The sequence below is a fragment of the Coregonus clupeaformis genome, chromosome 33 (assembly GCF_020615455.1).
Source record: "Coregonus clupeaformis isolate EN_2021a chromosome 33, ASM2061545v1, whole genome shotgun sequence".
Lineage (NCBI taxonomy): Eukaryota > Metazoa > Chordata > Actinopteri > Salmoniformes > Salmonidae > Coregonus > Coregonus clupeaformis.
Genome location: NC_059224.1, coordinates 23,613,490 through 23,633,958, shown reverse-complemented (window position 1 = coordinate 23,633,958; position 20,469 = coordinate 23,613,490). Strand labels below are relative to the sequence as shown.

Genomic DNA, 20,469 nt, shown 5'->3' with positions numbered 1-20,469 from the left:
TTTCAGTCCTTCACGGCGTAGTGTGTTACCAATTGTTTTCTTGGTGACTATGGTCCCAGCTGCCTTGAGATCATTGACAAGATCCTCCTGTGTAGTTCTGGGCTGATTCCTCACCGTTCTCATGATCATTGCAACTCCACGAGGTGAGATCTTGCATGGAGCCCCAGGCCGAGGGAGATTGACAGTTCTTTTGTGTTTCTTCCATTTGCAAATAATCGCACCAACTGTTGTCACCTTCTAACCAAGCTGCTTGGCGATGGTCTTGTAGCCCATTCCAGCCTTGTGTAGGTCTACAATCTTGTCCCTGACATCCCTGGAGAGCTCTTTGGTCTTGGCCATGGTGGAGAGTTTGGAATCTGATTGATTGATTGCTTCTGTGGACAGGTGTCTTTTATACAGGTAACAAGCTGAGATTAGGAGCACTCCCTTTAAGAGTGTGCTCCTATTCTCAGCTCGTTACCTGTATAAAAGACACCTGGGAGCCAGAAATCTTTCTGATTGAGAGGGGGTCAAATACTTACCGGTATTTCCCTCATTAAAATGCAAATCAATTTATAACATTTTTTACATGCGTTTTTCTGGATTTTTTGTTGTCATTCTGTCTCTCACTGTTCAAATAAACCTACCATTAAAATTATAGACTGATAATTTCTTTGTCAGTGGGCAAACGTACAAAATCAGCAGGGGATCAAATACTTTTTTCCCTCACTGTAGGTAGGAAGGGACTTACAAACGGATGCCTTATATTACTACACTGAGAATGTAGGTTTTAATATAGGAAATATCTGGGCTTATAGCCAGGAACACTTGAAAAGTTTAGTGTTTTAAACGACTTACTGTTGAAATTAATCTGGCACACAAACCGTCACCCCACTCTCCGAGGGTGTCTCAGGGGGAGTGGGATATGCAATATGGCACATCCATTTCACCACACACTGTACAGGTTACACACTTGTACATGTGTGAAACGACAAATATAAACACCCCCTATTTGACAATTTTTAATTTCACCACTATTTCCTTTGTCAAAATAAATCACATTGGCTTAGACGAGGTAAACAAGGACGTGAATAGATCACTCACATTCTGTCGTCAAAAAGACAAGAAAGGGTAACGTATTAGGGCGATCGTTGAAAATATTTCCCCTTGAAAATGTTTAATGATGACTAAAGCAACTGAGTGTGTTTGAAGAATATCTTTAGCTTATCACACAACACACACATTGGAAAAACTTGAACGAAAAGTGTATCTTTTAATTTAGTTTTTAAGCTACAGTGAGGGAAAAAAGTATTTGATCCCCTGCTGATTTTGTACGTTTGCCCACTGACAAAGAAATGATCAGTCTATAAATGTAATGGTAGGTTTATTTTTAACAGTGAGAGACAGAATAACAACAAAAAAAATCCAGAAAAAAACGCATGTCAAAAATGTTATAAATTGATTAGCATTTTAATGAGGGAAATAAGTATTTGACCCCTCTGCAAAACATGACTTAGTACTTTGTGGCAAAACCCTTGTTGGCAATCAGAGGTCAGACGTTTCTTGTAGTTGGCCACCAGGTTTGCACACATCTCAGGAGGGATTTTGTCCCACTCCTCTTTGCAGATCTTCTCCAAGTCATTAAGGTTTCGAGGCTGACGTTTGGCAACTCGAACCTTCAGCTCCCTCCACATATTTTCTATGGGATTAAGGTCTGGAGACTGACTAGGCCACTCCAGGACCTTAATGTGCTTCTTCTTGAGCCACTCCTTTGTTGCCTTGGCCGTGTGTTTTGGGTCATTGTCATGCTGGAATAGCCATCCACGATATATATCCATCCATCCACATTTTCAATGCCCTGGCTGAGGGAAGGAGGTTCTCACCCAAGATTTGACGGTACATGGCCCCGTCCATCGTCCCTTTGATGCGGTGAAGTTGTCCTGTCCCCTTAGCAGAAAAACACCCCCAAAGCATAATGTTTCCACCTCCATGTTTGACGGTGGGGATGGTGTTCTTTCTGATTGAGAGGGGGTCATACTTATTTCCCTCATTAAAATGCAAATCAATTTATAACATTTTTGACATGCGTTTTTCTGGATTCTTTTGTTGTTATTCTGTCTCTCACTGTTCAGATAAACCTACCATAAAAATTATAGACTGATCATTTCTTTGTCAGTGGGCAAACGTACAAAATCAGCAGGGGATCAAATACTTTTTTCCCTCACTGTACTTGGGTTTTATTCTCATATAATATGGTTATGTGATTGTAATAGTGGTTAGCATACACAATAAAATAAATGGAAATGTCTTTGTATAACATACTGCACTTAATCATTATTTGGTAGTCAATTACATTTCAATTTAGGAGATCATTGAAATTCCAGTGAAAAAGTTGAAGTGCAATTTATTTTCAATTAGGATTTTTTCATTGAATTAGAATTTTGATTCACATCCAGATTTGACTGAACTGAAATTGACCTCATCTGATTCCACCACAAAGAGAACAGATGAAATATATTGAACATGAAGGAATATGTTATGTAATACATACTGTGTATATTTATCTGTGTAAAGGCTATATCGAAGAATGTATAAAATGCAAGCTGTCTAAGACTTGCCTTAGCGTTGGTCCTATCTCGGCCAGGAAAATGTGTTTGAAAAAATAGTTTTTTTATCATCAATATTGTTGGAGATTGTTTTTGACTTTTTTTGTTGCAACATCCAAACCTATGCTGAAGTTTTTCACAATTCCATTTCAAAACAATTTGGGGTTTCCCACACATTCCACAACATAGCTTAGTCCTGCATACGTTCATGTGCATGATATGACCCAGAAAATCAATATCTTTATTTGTCTGTAAAGTACTGTACACATATTAAGCTAGACATGCTAAATTAAAGGATGTAAAGGAGTGCAAATTGCTATCAGAAATGTCTGCTTGCTGTCCTTCTCTCTTGGTTTACAAATACAAGTGTAAAACCCCTGATTGTTTAATATGGACCAGTACCACTATACTAGCTATGCTATTTTAAATCCAGCCTATGTTTGATAATTATTATTGTGAGATGTGATTTTGATGAGTATTTTGAGGTTGTTTATTTGATTTGCAGTATTTTGTTCAATGGAGGATACATGCACAAAGCTCTGAGACGGCCTAAATTATGATACATTTTAAGATGCCTTGTGAGCTCTGACCTTACCCAAGGACTAAACCATTTAATTCAATGACACCCACAAGGGTGTGTGACAACTCAGTGGTTTAAACCTAGGGAAAGCTCACGTTTGACTTTTTTTATTTCTTAGTTTTGGAAGATTGTTTACCGCTTTGACTTGTTTGAAATTTGTACACAATTGTGGAAGTTTGAGTAAATATGTTTTATGATTATGGACTATATTATACAGAATGTCTTGTGGTTAAGTAACAGATATAGGTAATATTGCACAATGCGTGTCATGACAATGGAGCAACTATGTCTGTTTGTCTATCTTGCACTGAGACACTGGCTAAAGCAGTTACGGTAAAACAGGAAGATGATGTGATGTTTTTATGATGCTGCCATGGCGATCACCAGTAGTACCCTCCTCTTCCATCCCCACCCTATTAACTCTTATACACACTTGTGTTATTACTCAGTAATAACATCCGCTGGCACAAGACGGCCTGGAACTTGGGAGGAAGGCCCCACATACACTGACTGACCACTATACCTGCTGCACTGCAATGACAATGTGATGGCAATAATAATCTATTGTAATTTTTTTCTAGACCTTCCATTGTCCTTTTCTGTTGTTACCATGCCACTAATTTAAATATTAAATCTGTATTCCTTAATAAAAACACAAAGTAACAGTTGTTGTTTCTGTCAATATTCTGTTATTCAGTTATACAGTGGGAGGAAAAAAGTATTTAGTCAGCCACCAATTGTGCAAGTTCTCCCACTTAAAAAGATGAGAGAGGCCTGTAATTTTCATCACAGGTACACGTCAACTATGACAGACAAATTGAGATTTTTTTTCTCCAGAAAATCACATTGTAGGATTTTTAATGAATTTATTTGCAAATTATGGTGGAAAATAGTATTTGGTCACCTACAAACAAGCAAGATTTCTGGCTCTCACAGACCTGTAACTTCTTCTTTAAGAGGCTCATCTGTCCTCCATTCATTACCTGTATTAATGGCACCTGTTTGAACTTGTTATCAGTATAAAAGACACCTGTCCACAACCTCAAACAGTCACACTCCAAACTCCACTATGGCCAAGACCAAAGAGCTGTCAAAGGACACCAGAAACAAAATTGTAGACCTGCACCAGGCTGGGAAGACTGAATCTGCAATAGGTAAGCAGCTTGGTTTGAAGAAATCAACTGTGGGAGCAATTATTAGGAAATGGAAGACATACAAGACCACTGATAATCTCCCTCGATCTGGGGCTCCACGCAAGATCTCACACCGTGGGGTCAAAATGATCACAAGAACGGTGAGCAAAAATCCCAGAACCACACGCGGGGACCTAGTGAATGACCTGCAGAGAGCTGGGACCAAAGTAACAAAGCCTACCATCAGTAACACACTACGCCGCCAGGGACTCAAATCCTGCAGTGCCAGACGTGTCCCCCTGCTTAAGCCAGTACATGTCCAGGCCCGTCTGAAGTTTGCTAGAGTGCATTTGGATGATCCAGAAGAGGATTGGGAGAATGTCATATGGTCAGATGAAACCAAAATATAACTTTTTGGTAAAAACTCAACTCGCGTTGTTTGGAGGACAAAGAATGCCGAGTTGCCTCCAAAGAACACCATACCCACTGTGAAGCATGGGGGTGGAAACATCATGCTTTGGGGCTGTTTTTCTGCGAAGGTACCAGGACGACTGATCCGTGTAAAGGAAAGAATGAATGGGGCCATGTATCGTGAGATTTTGAGTGAAAACCTCCTTCCATCAGCAAGGGCATTGAAGATGAAACGTGGCTGGGTCTTTCAGCATGACAATGATCCCAAACACACTGCCCGGGCAACGAAGGAGTGGCTTCGTAAGAAGCATTTCAAGGTCCTGGAGTGGCCTAGCCAGTCTCCAGATCTCAACCCCATAGAAAATCTTTGGAGGGAGTTGAAAGTCCGTGTTGCCCAGCGACAGCCCCAAAACATCACTGCTCTAGAGGAGATCTGCATGGAGGAATGGGCCAAAATACCAGCAACAGTGTGTGAAAACCTTGTGAAGACTTACAGAAAACGTTTGACCTGTGTCATTGCCAACAAAGGGTATATAACAAAGTATTGAGAAACTTTTGTTATTGACCAAATACTTATTTTCCACCATAATTTGCAAATAAATTCATTAAAAATCCTACAATGTGATTTTCTGGATTTTTTCCCCTCATTTTGTCTGTCATAGTTGACGTGTACCTATGATGAAAATTACAGGCCTCTCTCATCTATTTAAGTGGGAGAACTTGCACAATTGGTGGCTGACTAAATACTTTTTTCCCCCACTGTAATTAGGGTGTTTCCCAGGTAAAGATGTTAATTATTAATTTCCTAGACACGTCTTTAATTTCCTAGACACGTCTGACATTATAATAATCATTGCTGTATTTATCGCAAATAAGAGCAGCAATTCACCTTAGTTTGTTTGGTTGTCTTTATTATAGCACTGTGTCAGTCTCTCAGAGGTAAAACTAATAACACAGGTATTGCTTGGTGCTCCACCTCTCATCCTGGAGCCATGCTCAGGTCTTTAATGTAGTTACATGTAGATATTGATTAACAGGATGGGTATCAATAATTAACTAAAGACAATAAAAATCCCAACTCACAATGTGAACTCTTCAGCCTCATTTAGATTACTTTAATGATGTTGAGCTGGGCTGGAAAAGATCCAATGGCTTCGCAGTGGCTTTGTGTGGAAAAACAGCACCTTATAAAGTAGGGGGAGTTTTTTCCACCTCTTGTTTTCCTCTCAGCATAGATCTAATCTGTTTATTGTACTATAAAAGCTAGTTTCTGCTGGTTGAAACTGGTGGTTGAAAGTCACTTGTGGTGTTTTTCGTAATGTGCTGTTGCGGACTGTTCTGGTTTTCCCTAGCTTTTACTCTTAATTTTCTATCACTCCCATCTTTAAAACCTGCTCTGGCACATTTTAGTGCTGATACAATGTGGGTATTGATCTCTTTGTCTTAGCCCACATGAAGAAATATTACAATTTACTATAGAATACTACAGTGCTTACTATAGAATTCTATAGTTAACTGTAGTATACTGTAGAATAATATACTACACACCATAGGTGAAATTGCCACGGGGTTGGGGGACAATAATTTATTAATTAAATAAAAAGTCCCTGGAGGTCAGGGATCTCCCAGATAGCATTAGAACAGGTCATAGGCAATGGCAAAATGTGTAGAATTGCAGGAAATGAGCTTTAAAGGTTGACTTTGGGCACGAAAAACGTGCATTCCTCCTCTTTCTCAGTTGCCAGTTCAGCTAAACCAGCCACTTCTAGCTAGCCAGTAACTCCTCCAGTATGTGTTGACGTCATTTCACCAGATTTATTTTTGGATGGACGCTGAGAACGGTAAGCACTGTCCAGTGTTTACAGATTACTTTGAAATATGACTTATAATTAATTACAAAATGAGTGAAATAGTTTTCCATCCGAAACATTTTAATTAAAGGAAAATTCCACGCAAAAATTATCTTTTGATATTTGGTTCATTAGTCCATTGTTGATATAGTCCTTAAAAGTTTTGCATGTCAGCAATCAAGTTTTCAAGATATATAACTTTCAAAATACAGAAATACAGCTGGTATGATGCATTTGCATCACATAATGCTGCATTTTGCATCATACCGGCTCTATTTCTCTATTGTGAAAGTTATATATCTTGAAAACTTGATTGCTGACATGCAAAAAAGATGTGGGACTATATCAACAATGGACTAATTAAACAAATATCAAAATATATTTTTTGGGTGGAATATTCCTTTAAGTATGTTAAAAAGCTGTTTTTCTGTGTTGGAGTGGTGAGGGCATTCCCCAACAACAGAATGGTGTGGGCATACTGTATACCGGTCATAAAAAATATTAATGCGAGTAGACCGTTGATTGGCCAGCTCATCGTCCTCAGGAGGAAGACATCATCCTCTGTGAGGAGATAGCAAGCATTTTGGAAACGGTCTGTTTGAGATACAAGTTTGGTGGGTTTATTTATGGGATTTTTCTCCAATTTATGTTTTGGCCACAAATACAAGTATAGTATGAGTCAACAACATTATTTGGGTATGAGTTAACAGAATATGGTGTAAAGTACTTAAGTAAAAATCCTTTAAAGATAATATACTTTTTACTCCATACATTTTCCCTGACACCCAAAAGTACTTGTTACACTTTGAATGCTTAGCAGGACAAGAAAATGGTCCAATTCACACACTTATCAAGATAACATCTATTGCCCCTGATCTGGCGGACTCACTAAACCGAAATGCTTCATTTGTAAATTATGTCTGAGTGATGGAGTGTGCCCCTGGCCATCCGTAAAAAAATAAAAATAAAAGAATAGTGCCATCTGGTTATCGTAATATAAGGAATTTGAAATTATTTATACTTTGACTTTGACTTTTGATACTTAAGTATGTTTTAGCAATTACATTTACTTTTGATACTTATGTATATTTAAAACCAAATACTTTTAGTAGTATTTTACTGGGTGACTTTCACTTTTACTTTAGTAATTTTCTATTAAGGTATCTTTACTTTTACTCAAATATGACAATTGTGTACTTTTTCCACCACTGGTTGGTGGTCATTCCACTTATCGTTCCACTAACACTGTGTTTTCAACATACCCCTCCATATACCCCTCAAAATATCCATCAAGAGGCATCATAAATCATGTCAAACTGTGTAGAATTGCAGGAAAAATGTCAAAACGATTTTCGGGGGAGGACCCCCTGGAACTCCATCTACTGTTTGTCCCCCCCAATATCTACACCACAATTTCGCTCTTGCTACACACTGTAGTATCCCTCGATCATGTGTAGTACTTACTATAGAATGTTGTAGTATACTCTAGAATGCTATTGTAAATACTACAGTATTATCCGCAAAAATATCATTGTAGTAAATACTACAGTAATGTCTGCAAAAACACTACAGTCCGCAAAAACAATACACTTTTTGTTTTGTGTGTACTTTTTACCCCTTTTTCGTGATATCCAATTGGTAGTTACAGACTTGTCCCATCGCTGCAACTCTCGTACGGACTCTGGAGAGGCAAAGGTCGAAAGCCATGCGTCCTCCGAAACACGACCCTGCCAATCCACACTGCTTATTGACACACTCCTCGCTTAACCTGGAAGCCAGCCGCACCAATGTGTCGGAGGAAACATTGTACAGTCCGGCCCGGCCTGTTCCTGCTCCTCGCACCAAGCCAGTGGTGCCCGTCGCCAGCCCGGCCCGGCCTGTTCCTGCTCCTCGCACCAAGCCAGTGGTGCGTGTCGCCAGCCCGGCCCGGCCTGTTCCTGCTCCTCGCACCAAGCCAGTGGTGCGGGTTGCCAGTCCGGCCCGGCCTGTTCCTGCTCCTCGCACCAAGCCAGTGGTGCATGTTCCTAGTCCGGTTCGGCCCGTGCCTGCTCCTCGCACCAGACCAGTGGTGAGTGTGTCCAGTCCGGCACTGCCCGTGCCCGTTCCACCGGTGCCTGGTCCGGCACCAGTCAGCAGCTCCAGTCCGGAGCCAGAGCAGTCCGCTCCACCGGTGCCTGATCCAGCTCCGGTCAGCTGCTCCAGTCCGGAGCCAGAGCAGTCCGCTACACCGGTGCCTGATCCAGCTCCGGTCAGCTGCTCCACTCCGGAGCCAGAGCAGTCCACTCCACCGGGGTCCAGTCCAGCTCGGTCAGCGGCTCCACTCCGGAGCCAGAGCAGTCCGCTCCACCGGTGCCTGATCCAGCTCCGGTCAGCGGCTCCACTCCGGAGCCAGAGCAGTCCGCTCCACCGGGGTCCAGTCCAGATCCGGTCAGCGGCTCTACTCCGGAGCCAGAGCAGTCCGCTCCACCGGTGCCCAGTCCAGCTCCGGTCAGCGGCTCCAGTCCGGAACCTGAGCAGTCCACTCCACCGGTGCCCGGTCCAGCTCCGGTCAGCGGTTCCAGTCCACTGTCACGCCCTGACTCTGGGGACTCTTATTTGTTGAGTCAGGGTGTGATTTTCTATGGGTTCTAGATCTATGTTGGCCGGTGTGGTTCCCAATCAGATGCAGCTGTCGCTCGTTGTCTCTGATTGGGGACAATACTTAGGCAGCCTATTGGCACTAGTGGGTTGTGGGATGAAAGCCCTCCACTTCTATGTCAAAGATAATAAAACAAAAACACTATAGTAAACACATTACATTTACATTTTAAATTTTTGTCATTTAGCAGACGCTCTTATTCAGAGCGACTTACAGTTAGTGAGTGCATACATTTTCATACTGCAGAAACACTATAGTAAATACTACAATATACTACAGTCTGCAAAAACACGACAATAAATACTACAGTATACTACAATACGCAAAAACACAACATCAATTACTATAGTATACACAGTACTACAGTTTTCTTTTACCACAGTATTTATACTATAGTTACCTGTAAATACTTCAGTATACTACAGTAAAGTCCACAAAAACACTACTGTATACTATATATATTTTTTTCATGTGGGAACCGCTCTCTCTTCCCCTGTGTCAAGGCCTGTGTATTCATGGGTGTTTTGAGGGAGTATGAGGAGTATCCATTTCTCCTCCCACTCCTTAATCTCCCTGTTCCACATTCCTCTGCCCTCCCTAATTTCCCCCCTTCACCTCCATCTCTTCTTTGTCCCTTGCCCCCTTTACTTCCACCTCCCTGAGTCTCTGCCCTCTTCCTCCCCCCCTCCCCACCCACCCCTACTCCCCCCCACCCCCAACCGTCCCTCCCCACCCGTCCCTCCTCCTCCCTCCTCTTCCTCCTCCTCCTCCTTGGTTCCCCTGTCTTCCTCTACCTGATGTAATAGGAGGAGCCTCGGGGGTCTGGTTAATGATCCAACACTCTTGAGCTGCTGAGCAGACAGACGGATAAGGAGTAAGAGAGGGAGAGAGAGAGAGTGAGAGAGGGAGAGAGAGAGAGTGAGAGAGAGAGAGAGAGAGAGAGAGAGAGAGAGAGAGAGAGAGAGAGAGAGAGAGAGAGAGAGAGAGAGAGAGAGAGAGAGAGAAAGGGAGAGAGAGAGAGAGCAGTAAGAATAGAGGCGTAGAGGGACCTAGGTGAGGTCAGAAAGAGGAGAGTGAGGGAGAGGAAAGATACAGGATTAGGTAATTGTAGTGAAACAGAGATTGGAGGCAGTGTGTTTGTGTCTGTACAAATGAGTGGACTCTGCATGGGGCCTAGGAGCATTTAGATCACATTTCCCTTTCAGGTGGAGACAACCTGATACAGGACCTACAAGACTTTACCGTATCGGTGGATTTACGGAGTGCTGGAGGAAGGTCCTGAGCCTCATGTGACGATCCATGTGGGAACTGTAGCAGCTACACAGACTCACCCTCCTTCCTACCACACCTCTCTACACAGCGTACAGGTGAGTCTGACTAAAGTCTTTTCCCTTGTAGAATCAATGTCTTTGAGCAAAAATGAGACCTGTTGGAGCTATATCAGAGTTTGGTTGCAGTAATATGCATGTCGTTTTAATGGGCCAAGTTGTGATTGTAGTGACTGGCTTGGGGGCCAGTCGATTGTTATGTGAGGTAATAATTTCTCAATGGTTAACCCAGGTATTGGAGGTCATGATCCCAATCTGCCCCATTTGAGTGTTTTCGTAGAATGGCTGCACTCCTATAAAGCAATATTATAGACAATTTCCTTACCTTAAATGTCAAGGGTAAAAAGAGCCTGAAGTGAAAATCAGCAAATAGTTTGTTGCAACATGATTGACATGCACTTTACATTAAACCAATTCATTCACCTTTCCATTTAGAAATTAAATAGTTTTGTCTTTAATTACAGAGTGGAAAATGTAGACTTTATCTCCTATATTGTTGTTAGTTGTTTGCTGGGTAACTTTACAATCTGTAACACCACACCTAATCTCTGCCCTGTCCAATGTTCAGGGTGAAGGAGAGGTAATTGTGGTCACGTGAAGAGCGGGCACTAGACTGATTGCTAGGCTAACCCTGGCTCAGTTTGTATTGATGTGGATGTGTGTGCTAGGCTAATTGCTAGGCTAACCATGTGCTTTGTTTGCATGGATGTTAATGTATGCTCTGTCAACAGAGACCAAAACAGTTTTTAATTGACTACTAAATTAAAATTGTGAAGCCCCTCACAATCAATGCTACTGTATACTGGTCAATGGAAACATCAGTTGGGTAGTATTGGAGGGGGTTGCTACATGTATATGCACAGACACACAAATTCAAGAAAACACAAACAATTTGTGCTACCATGAGAGAGTGGATGTGTTTTTAAGACATGCACCAGCTTAAGTTCATGCCTGCACACATACACTAAAGGTAGCTTCGATTCCGGAAACAATTGTCTGACCTGTGAGACTACCAGAGGTACGCAAATATTAGAGTCACAAAATACTGGCAGGTGGTAGTGAACATAAAAACGAAGTGACCATTAATAAATGACCAACAAGGCCTGGGTTAGTGATACCAGTTTCTATATAAGATGTCTTCCCAGGGTGGTATTCACTATTCATAGTGCCCCTAGTTGGTAGCACATCATTAGTGTTCATTATTCATGTTGACAGTGCAGACCTCTCGCTGAGAACTGACTGTGTGCCAATTTAATGACAGATACTGGGGATACTGTGTGTGTGTGTGTGTGTGTGTGTGCATGTGTGCATGTTTTGTGCAGCTTGTATGAGTGTGAAGACAAAAAAGTCAAGAATACTCTTCCTTATTTTGAACATTGTGTAAAAGGCAGCATTGGAAAATTGGCTTCAGTCCACATATCTTGGCATCTCTAGAAACACATAGTGTAAGCGGTTAGTGATTTTCCTTACAAAATCAACGTTTCAGCTAAATTAAATGTGTATGAAAAAAATGCCTTCATGTTTATGTGTTTACCTTCCTGTGACTCCTCTCACACGCCTCCACCCCTCCCTTCAGCCATGGAGGACCAGTTAGAGGAGCTGAGGCAACAGCTGGAGAAACAGACCCTGATCAACCAGGAGCTGCAGAACCACAACAAGGACCTAGGTACGATCACGACCATGACTACCATGACCGCAAGCATAACTTAGATCAAGACCATGAACATGATTGTCTTGACCACAACAAAGACTGCAGCCATGAAATCAACCTTGACTTAAAACACAACTATCCCAACCAATACCATGCTCTCCTGTCACCTCTAGAAAGAAGACTGCAGGAGAAGGAGAAGTTGCTGAAGGAGCTACACAGTCATTACCATGACCTGGGTAAGGGCATTTTGTGTCAGATCACTAACCATAGAACTTCATGTATATTAACCCTAATTTCCTGTGTGTGGTGTCTATATATCCCAGAGTTCCCTGCTCAGATGAGCAGTAATGAAGGGGAACCGGAGGTCAGGAAGAGCCGAGCGGCTGTCATGGCCCCTGAGCTAATCCCAGAGGAGCAGCTGGAGATCATGAAGACCAAAGTCAAGAAGACTGTGAGGTGATTGGCTAGGGCTATGCATGCAGCATATGTACAATATCATGAGTTATGTGACAACAGTACTGTATGGTGGTGTGATGCCTCCTTCCGCAGTGAGACAAGTCTGATCGTCATGGCCATCCAGAAGAACGACTTCCTGAGTCGCCTTGACGACGAACAGATCACCATGATGGTGGAGCTCCTAGTGGCCATCGACTTAAAACCAGGAAATGATGTCATCAAGGAGGGCAGTGAGGGAGACAGCATGTACATCGTTGCAGGTATGTGTGAATTTCCCAACAAACATTGCTCAGTGTTGCTATGTCTGCTTATTATTCCCAATTAAACGATAACCGTCCCCCCTCTCCCCTCCTTCGCTACTTTCAGCGGGTGAGCTCTATGTCAGTCAAGCAGGTCGTAACCTTCGAACCTTGACCTGTGGGGATGTCTTTGGAGAGTTGGCTATTCTGTATAACTGCAAACGCACCGCCACAGTCAAAGGTGAGATGCTATAGAACTTGGCTATTGAGTGGTACACAATAACTAACTATGTGTACCTTCCTATTGTCTGTACTGTGCGTGTGCGCTGAACTGAATATTGCTTGTTGTTATGAATGAATTGTCCGCCTCACTCCCCATCTTAGCTAAGACAGTGGTGAGTCTGTGGTGTTTGGAGAGACAGACGTACAGAACCATCATGACCAACAAGTCCAAGAAGAAACGTGAACAGATAATGGGCTTCTTAAAGACGTGAGTTTACACACTTAACCTCATGACTTACATACACTCTCTTGGTCACACACCCATGCACACTGCTAATTCTGCTCTTATATGCTTACCTATCAGGTCTCAGACTCTGAAGGCCCTGAATGATGTTCAGCTCTCTAAGATCATTGACTCCATGGAGGAGGTTTGTGCTCAGCCATTTTACACACCTCACCCACGCTAGATCGCTTTTCCAGAGCATTAACATACAAATCCCATATAAAATGTGTTGTTTCTTGAAGGTGAAGTACCAGAACAATGACGTCATTGTGCGTGAGGGGGCAGAGGGCAACACGTTCTACATCATCCTTAAAGGAGAGGTACAGTAATGGCGACATGTTTGGTGGCTACTGTGATCCAAAACATACTGTTTCTGTGCACCATTTGTTTGATGATCATAGTGAACAACAACTAACTACACTAGTGGAGGATTGGAGTCTACAATACTCTTACCTGTGCTTACCAACCCATCTGTTTATTGCCAGAGTCAACCTTTTGACCCGTCTGTGTCAGTTGAACTTTATTTGCACAGCTCTTTTTTCAATGTCATACTGGTGCTGAATCGCTTATCGGATGGATCTGGCCTTGAGGACAAAAACGAGTCTGTGTGCGTGTGCGGGTCTGTACGTGTGTGTATGTGTGTGTGTCTGCCCTCAGGTCCAGGTGACTAAGAAGGTGAACAGCCAGCAGAAACAGATTCGCAGGATGGGCAAAGGGGAGCATTTCGGGGAATTGGCCCTCATACGGTACCTAAGGCGATAAAGAGACTTGCTGTTGTACAATAAAATGGCCTTGGTGTACAGTGTTAGTTAGTGTGGCTGCTCATATGTGTGGATCTGTACATAACCTACAGTGAGATCCTGAGGACTGCAACCTGCACTGCTCTGGGCCCTGTTACCTGCTTCTCCATCGATAAGGAGTGAGTCTGAACAAGTCAATTTCTATTTCTTGATCGGTTAGTTTATGGAATGATTGATGGTCTGTTATGTTCCCCCTCCAGGGTATTTGAGGAGACGATCCCCATTGAACACCTGGAGCTCCATGATGAGTGAGTATAAAGACACTCTAGTCCTTTTAGTTCTATCTTCACCACTCTAGTCAAGCAGTCTAACTGTAGTCTGTGGTCCACCATCAGCTCTAAGGTTCTGGAGGAGCCAGATGCTCCAGAGAAGACCAGTCCTAGTTCCTCTCTGAGGCTGAAGGACCTGATCCCTGTGCTGTACCAGGAGGGGCGCTACCAGGGAGAACCTGTCACCCTCGGAGTGGGAGGATTTGGTCGCGTTGAACTGGTACATGTGTTTGGTGTTGTTGTACTGTTTGGCTATTTATAGGGATAGTTAGTGGCTGAAGCTAACTGATGAAAGTTTACTGTCCCCTTTAAGGTGCTTGAAAGCCAAATTCAAAGTTAAATGGCTCTTTTTAGATCCCAAGTTTATCATTGTTTTTGTTGTTGTTGTTGTTGTTTTCCCCAGGTGACCACGCTGCACCATGGGAAGTACTTTGCCATGAAGCGGGTCAGTAAGAAGCACATTGTTGCTAAGCAACAGGAGGAGCATGTCCTCTTTGAGAAGAGGATCCTCAAAGCCATCCAGAGTGACTTCATCGTCAGGTGACTGTGGGGCTAGGTGGCAGGTGGCCTAGCGGTTAAGAATGTTGGGCCAGTAACCAAAAGCTTGCTCTTTCGAATCCCTGAGCCGGCAAGGTGGAAAAATCTGCCGTTGAGCAAGGCAGTTAACCCCCAACAACAACTGCACCAATAACATCAATTAAGGTAGCCCACAGCACCTCTTTGATTCAGAAGGGTTGGGTTAAATGTGGAAGACACATTTTGGTTGAATGCATTCAGTTGTGCAACTGACTAGGTATTCCCTTAACCTTCAACCATCATCATCTACGATAGCACTTTAACCCTCTTTGTCCCTTTGTCAATTGATGGTATTCATTAAGACTGTGGGGCTAGGTGACCCCTGACCTCTAACCTTTAATGTCCAACCATCATCATCTAAATTAACACATTAACCCTCTTTGTCCCCTTATCAATCGATGGTATTCATTAATCACTAAAGTACCGAGGGAGAAGGGAAAACCATCAGACACTGCTTTGGCCCTCAAGGTCCAGGAGGACTGAGGATACTGTACCATATTTAACCCTGTGTTATCTCTCTCTCGCTGTTCAGGCTCCATTATGCCTTCAAAGACACTCGCTATATCTACATGATTATGGAGTTCTGTGTAGGAGGGGAGATCTGGACAAAGCTCAAAGAAGTGTGAGGAAACATGGCTGACTAAGTCTACCTTTAAGTGATAATGCCCAAGAAGCCGTTGTTTTGGAGGATATATCGGCATGGGTGTTGTTAACCGTGCCAATATATCCTCCAAACACTGGCTTCAAGGGCACTATCCCTTTTATACAATGGGTTAGCAACATGTTCAAACAATGATTGACATATTTTCATTAAAAACTTTAATTTGTTGAATTTATTCATACTATTTTATCCTTCCACAAGAAGGTGTCCCGACACAAATCTAGGGTTGCTACCCAAACCAGCTGGTCGTTCGTTCTATCGGTTCGGTTGCCAGAGATGCGAGCCAGTAGTTCAGTCTTTTTGTTCTATATCTATGGACGCGACCCAGTCATTCGTTCGAAATGTTCCATTGCCATACTGGCTGGCAATGTTCTTATCCCTTGCTTGCTAGCTGGTCAACAACGGCTAACTTACAGTCACGTCAAACAGTGCAGCCACAATATCAACAGCAGCTGGCTTTGCATTTGTTTAAGCGGTTTTCTAGTGACATTTATTTGGATACATCTATAACAATGAGCTAATGATGCGCGATTTCGCCTGGCATAGAAAATGTGCTCTCTTGTCAGGACACTGTTGTTCAGACGAGCTAGCCAACAACAAAGCTAACACAATCACTTCAAACTGAAGCTGGAAATAATAATAATAATAATAATAATATGCCATTTAGCAGACGCTTTTATCCAAAGCGACTTACAGTCATGCGTGCATACATTTTTATGTATGGGTGGTCCCGGGGATCGAACCCACTACCTTGGCGTTACAAGCGCCGTGCTCTACCAGCTGAGCTACAGAGGACCAAACTAGCTGCACATAGTTTCAATTGATATTTTTTCAATTGACATTTCTTTGTATACATCCATAAAAATAATGCCAGCTGATTCATGATTTCGACTGGCTGAGAAACGCTGCCTGCCTGTCTGTCTCGTCCCAACTCCCGCTACGTTCATTACTATGGGACACCTGGAGATTGAATTTGAATATTGAAACAATGTTGCAAATGTCGGAGAGACAGACAGCAAGGTTTATACAAATCTCCGCTGTTGAAAACTAACTGTTAGTCTAAAAGAAATGTGAGATAATGTCTAGATGCTTTTTATAGTGGAAATCAAGTTTATAAATTGCCTGGCTGGGCTGATGAGACAGTGGATTGCGCAGTCAGATGGAACAGAGTAAATAGGCATTTTAACGTCATAGATTTAGCCGGTGGTAACTTGTGGAATAGACACAGGCTGGAATGCGGTTTTAACCAATCAGCATTCAGGATTAGAACCACCCATTGTATAAATTCAGATATACACAACTGAGGTTGAAGATTTTTCAAGACATTTAATTAAGATCAAAACTATTTTATCTGCTCTGTCTCTGTGTTTGGCAGTGGTCACTTCGATGAGCCCATTGCTGTGTTCTGCACTGCCTGTGTAGTAGAGGCCTATGCCTACCTCCATAAGAAGGGCATCATGTACAGAGACCTCAAGCCTGAGAATCTGATGCTGGATGCCAAGGGCTACGTCAAACTGGTGGGTGGTACGTTAATAATAACATTAGCGATGCTAAAGAGTTCATGCATTCAGATAACTCTCTGTGTGTTTATTTGTGCATGTTTGAATGTGTGTGTTTTTACATGTAGGTAGACTTTGGTTTTGCTAAGGAGTTAGTGCACGGTAATAAGACCTACTCATTCTGTGGTACTCCTGAGTACATGGCCCCAGAGATCATCCAGAACCAGGGACACGACTTCGCTGCTGACTTCTGGTCCCTGGGCATCCTGGTCTATGAGCTGCTGGTGGGGAGGTACTGTACAGATCAGCACGGAAAGGGTTAAAGCAGCTTGATATTTCAGTAAACAATTGTTTATTTCAGTAAAGGATTATCTAAAATACTGTTTTACCAACGGACTGTTTTGCCTTTCAGCCCTCCATTTTCCAGTTCCGAGCCCGCGAAGATCTACCCTAAAATTTTGGATGGGTTGCTCAAGTTCCCCCCTTACATGGGCGAGGGGGCCAAGTCTCTCATCAGTAAACTGTGCAGGTTAGAGATGATGTGTTAGGTGCAGGATATAGTTTGATGTTATAACTCTTTTTCATACGTGTTTTGATTGGTTATTGATGGTTTGTGTTGTGTTGTGGCCCACAGACCTCGGCCGGGTCAGAGGCTGGGAAACACCAAGAATGGGATCAAAGATGTCCGCAATCACAGGTAACCATGAGGACCCAACTGTCCGGTGTGTGTTTGTTGGTGTTGGAACTGTTGCAAATGTTGTACTATACACTGTACAGTAAATATTTCTGTCAGTCACCTTTCTTTTGTGAGGATTCATCCCCCTCTCCTATATTCCCCTCCAGGTGGTTTAGTAGTATGAACTGGCAGAAGCTTCGTGTGGGCCAGGTGGAGGCTCCTACAATCAGACTCATACGCAAGGTCAGTCTAGCCTCAGCACACAGCTTTTTTTTGTTATCTTTGTGAAGCTCAAGCAGGTAACTCTTTAAATTTAAGGTATACTTCAAAGGATTTATAAATGGTTTGATAAGTATTTTACAAATGGTCAATTATTAGTTTATATGTAAAGATCAAGTACAAATTCAGGGTACGGATTGAGTTGTAAGTAGTTGCCATTTAGTCACTGTGTCATATCCAGTGTCAATGTCATTCCCAGACAGCCACTGATCTGATCTCTTCCCATCCCTTTTTCCTCCAGGGTCCATGCTACATCAACTTTGACCGCTTCCCCTTCGACCAGACTAAGGCCGATGAGGAGTTCTCTGGCTGGGACAAAAACTTCTGACTCCAACCAGAACCAGATCCTGAACCTGAACCAGTCCTAGAGGGTCAGAGTTCAGAGGTTACACCGGGGCTCACTGATAGGTGGATCCAGACCAGATTACTTCTTGGTGACCTCGATGTTCCCGTTACCTTCTAGACTCTGAAAGACCAACGCACCGTAGGGGCAGGAATGGGACTATGCCCAGAGCGATAGATACACATGGATAGGTTCTGACTACTTTGTACTAAGGCTCTAATTTCACTATGCTGGCTTCGCAGAACCCTCTGGTGGCTGCTCTGTGACTTTAATAAGGTGAGAGATACTGTACAACACTGAGAGGCATGAAGTAAAACATGTGAATATGAACAGCCACTCTTGCATACACACCTTCTGATCTTTGTGGATGCCATCTTAACTTGGCACATGCTCACTGAAAGCTGTATGTGTGTGTTGTGCCCAAAAGAAAGTATAATATAAAACGGCTGGATGGAATGTCTCATGCTGGACAAAGTGAATGATTTTACCTTTGACCCTCATTGTACTGTGTAACTCAGGATGGCATTATCATTGCTTTTATTGTGTTAGTGTCTATGCCTTGTAGCATATAATGTCTGTATAGAATACTAAATGTATGTGTTTCACTTTCAAATAAATATATATGGCACCTAATGAACCCTAAATATACATAGAGAACAGGTGTTGTAGTACAACAAGTCAACACTAGGGGGCAGAGGCTGAAAAGGAATGAACACTGTCTGTTCTCAGCACAGCACAGTGAGTTTCCAATGTCTGTTCTCAGAGTCCTATAATGTACAGTACCAGTCAAAAATTTGGACACACCTACTCATTGCAGGGTTTTTCTTAATTTTTACTATTTTCTACGTTGTAGAATAATAGTGAAGACATCAAAACCATGAAATAACACATATGGAATCATGTAGTAACCAAAAAATTGTTAAACAAATCAAATTATATTGTATTTTTGAGATTCTTCAAAGTAGCCACCCTTTGCCTTGATGACAGCTTTGCACACTCTTGGCATTGTCTCAACCAGCGTCATGAGGTAGTCACCTGGAATGCGTTTCAATTAACAGGTGTGCCTTCTTAAAAGTTAATTTGTGGAATTTATTTTCTTCTTAATGCGTTTGAGCTAATCAGTTGTGTTGTGACAAGGTAGGGTTGGTATACAGAAGATAGCCCTATTTGGTAAAAGACCAAGTCCATATTATGGCAAGAACAGCTCAAATAAGCAAAGAGAAACTACAATCCATCATTACTTTAAGACATGTAGGTCAGTCAATACGGAACATTTCAAGAACTTTGAACGTTTCTTCAAGTGCAGTCGCAAAAACCATCAAGCGCTATGATGAAACTGGCTCTCATGAGGACTGCCACAGGAAAGGAAGACCCAGAGTTACCTCTGCTGCAGAGTATAAGTTCATTAGAGTTACCAGCCTCAGAAATTTCAGCCCCAAAAAATATTTCACAAAGTTCAAGTAACAGACACATCTCTACATCAACTGTTCAGAGGAGACTGCGTGAATCAGGCTTTCATGGTCGAATTGCTGCAAAGAAACCGCTACTAAAGGACACCAATAAGAAGAAGAGACTTGCTTGGGCCAAGAAACACAAGCAATGGACATTAGACCGGTGGAAATCTGTCCTTTGGTCTGATGAGTCCAAATTGGAGATTTTTGGTTCCAACCGCCGTGTCTTTGTGAGACGCAGAGTAGGTGAACGGATGATCTCCACGTGTGTGGTTCCTACCGTGAAGCATGGAGGAGGAGGTGTGATGGTGTGGGGGTGCTTTGCTGGTGACACTGTCAGTGATTTATTTAGAATTCAAGGCACACTTAACCAGCATGGCTACCACAGCATTCTGCAGCGATACGCCATCCCATCTGGTTTGCGCTTAGTGGGACTATCATTTATTTTTCAACAGGACAATGACCCAACACACCTCCAGGCTGTGTAAGGGCTATTTGACCAAGAAGGAGAGTGATGGAGTGCTGCATCAGATGACCTG

The 20,469-nt window shown here is 42.6% G+C and overlaps 1 protein-coding gene across 1 annotated transcript; it reads left to right on the top strand.

Moving 5' to 3' along the window:
* Positions 1–10,224: 10,224 nt before the first annotated feature.
* prkg3 (protein kinase cGMP-dependent 3) lies at positions 10,225–19,123 on the top strand. Its single transcript, XM_041860408.2, has 21 exons — positions 10,225–10,564; positions 12,102–12,191; positions 12,350–12,412; positions 12,500–12,632; positions 12,726–12,892; positions 12,999–13,112; positions 13,256–13,361; positions 13,458–13,521; positions 13,619–13,696; positions 14,034–14,122; positions 14,230–14,295; positions 14,377–14,424; positions 14,512–14,665; positions 14,849–14,985; positions 15,554–15,643; positions 17,058–17,199; positions 17,310–17,473; positions 17,594–17,710; positions 17,816–17,878; positions 18,025–18,100; positions 18,378–19,123. The coding sequence occupies exons 2-21, from the start codon at positions 12,104–12,106 to the stop codon at positions 18,462–18,464; spliced, it is 2,046 nt and encodes a 681-aa protein (XP_041716342.2). The 5' UTR covers positions 10,225–10,564; positions 12,102–12,103; the 3' UTR covers positions 18,465–19,123.
* The last annotated feature ends 1,346 nt before the right edge of the window (positions 19,124–20,469 follow it).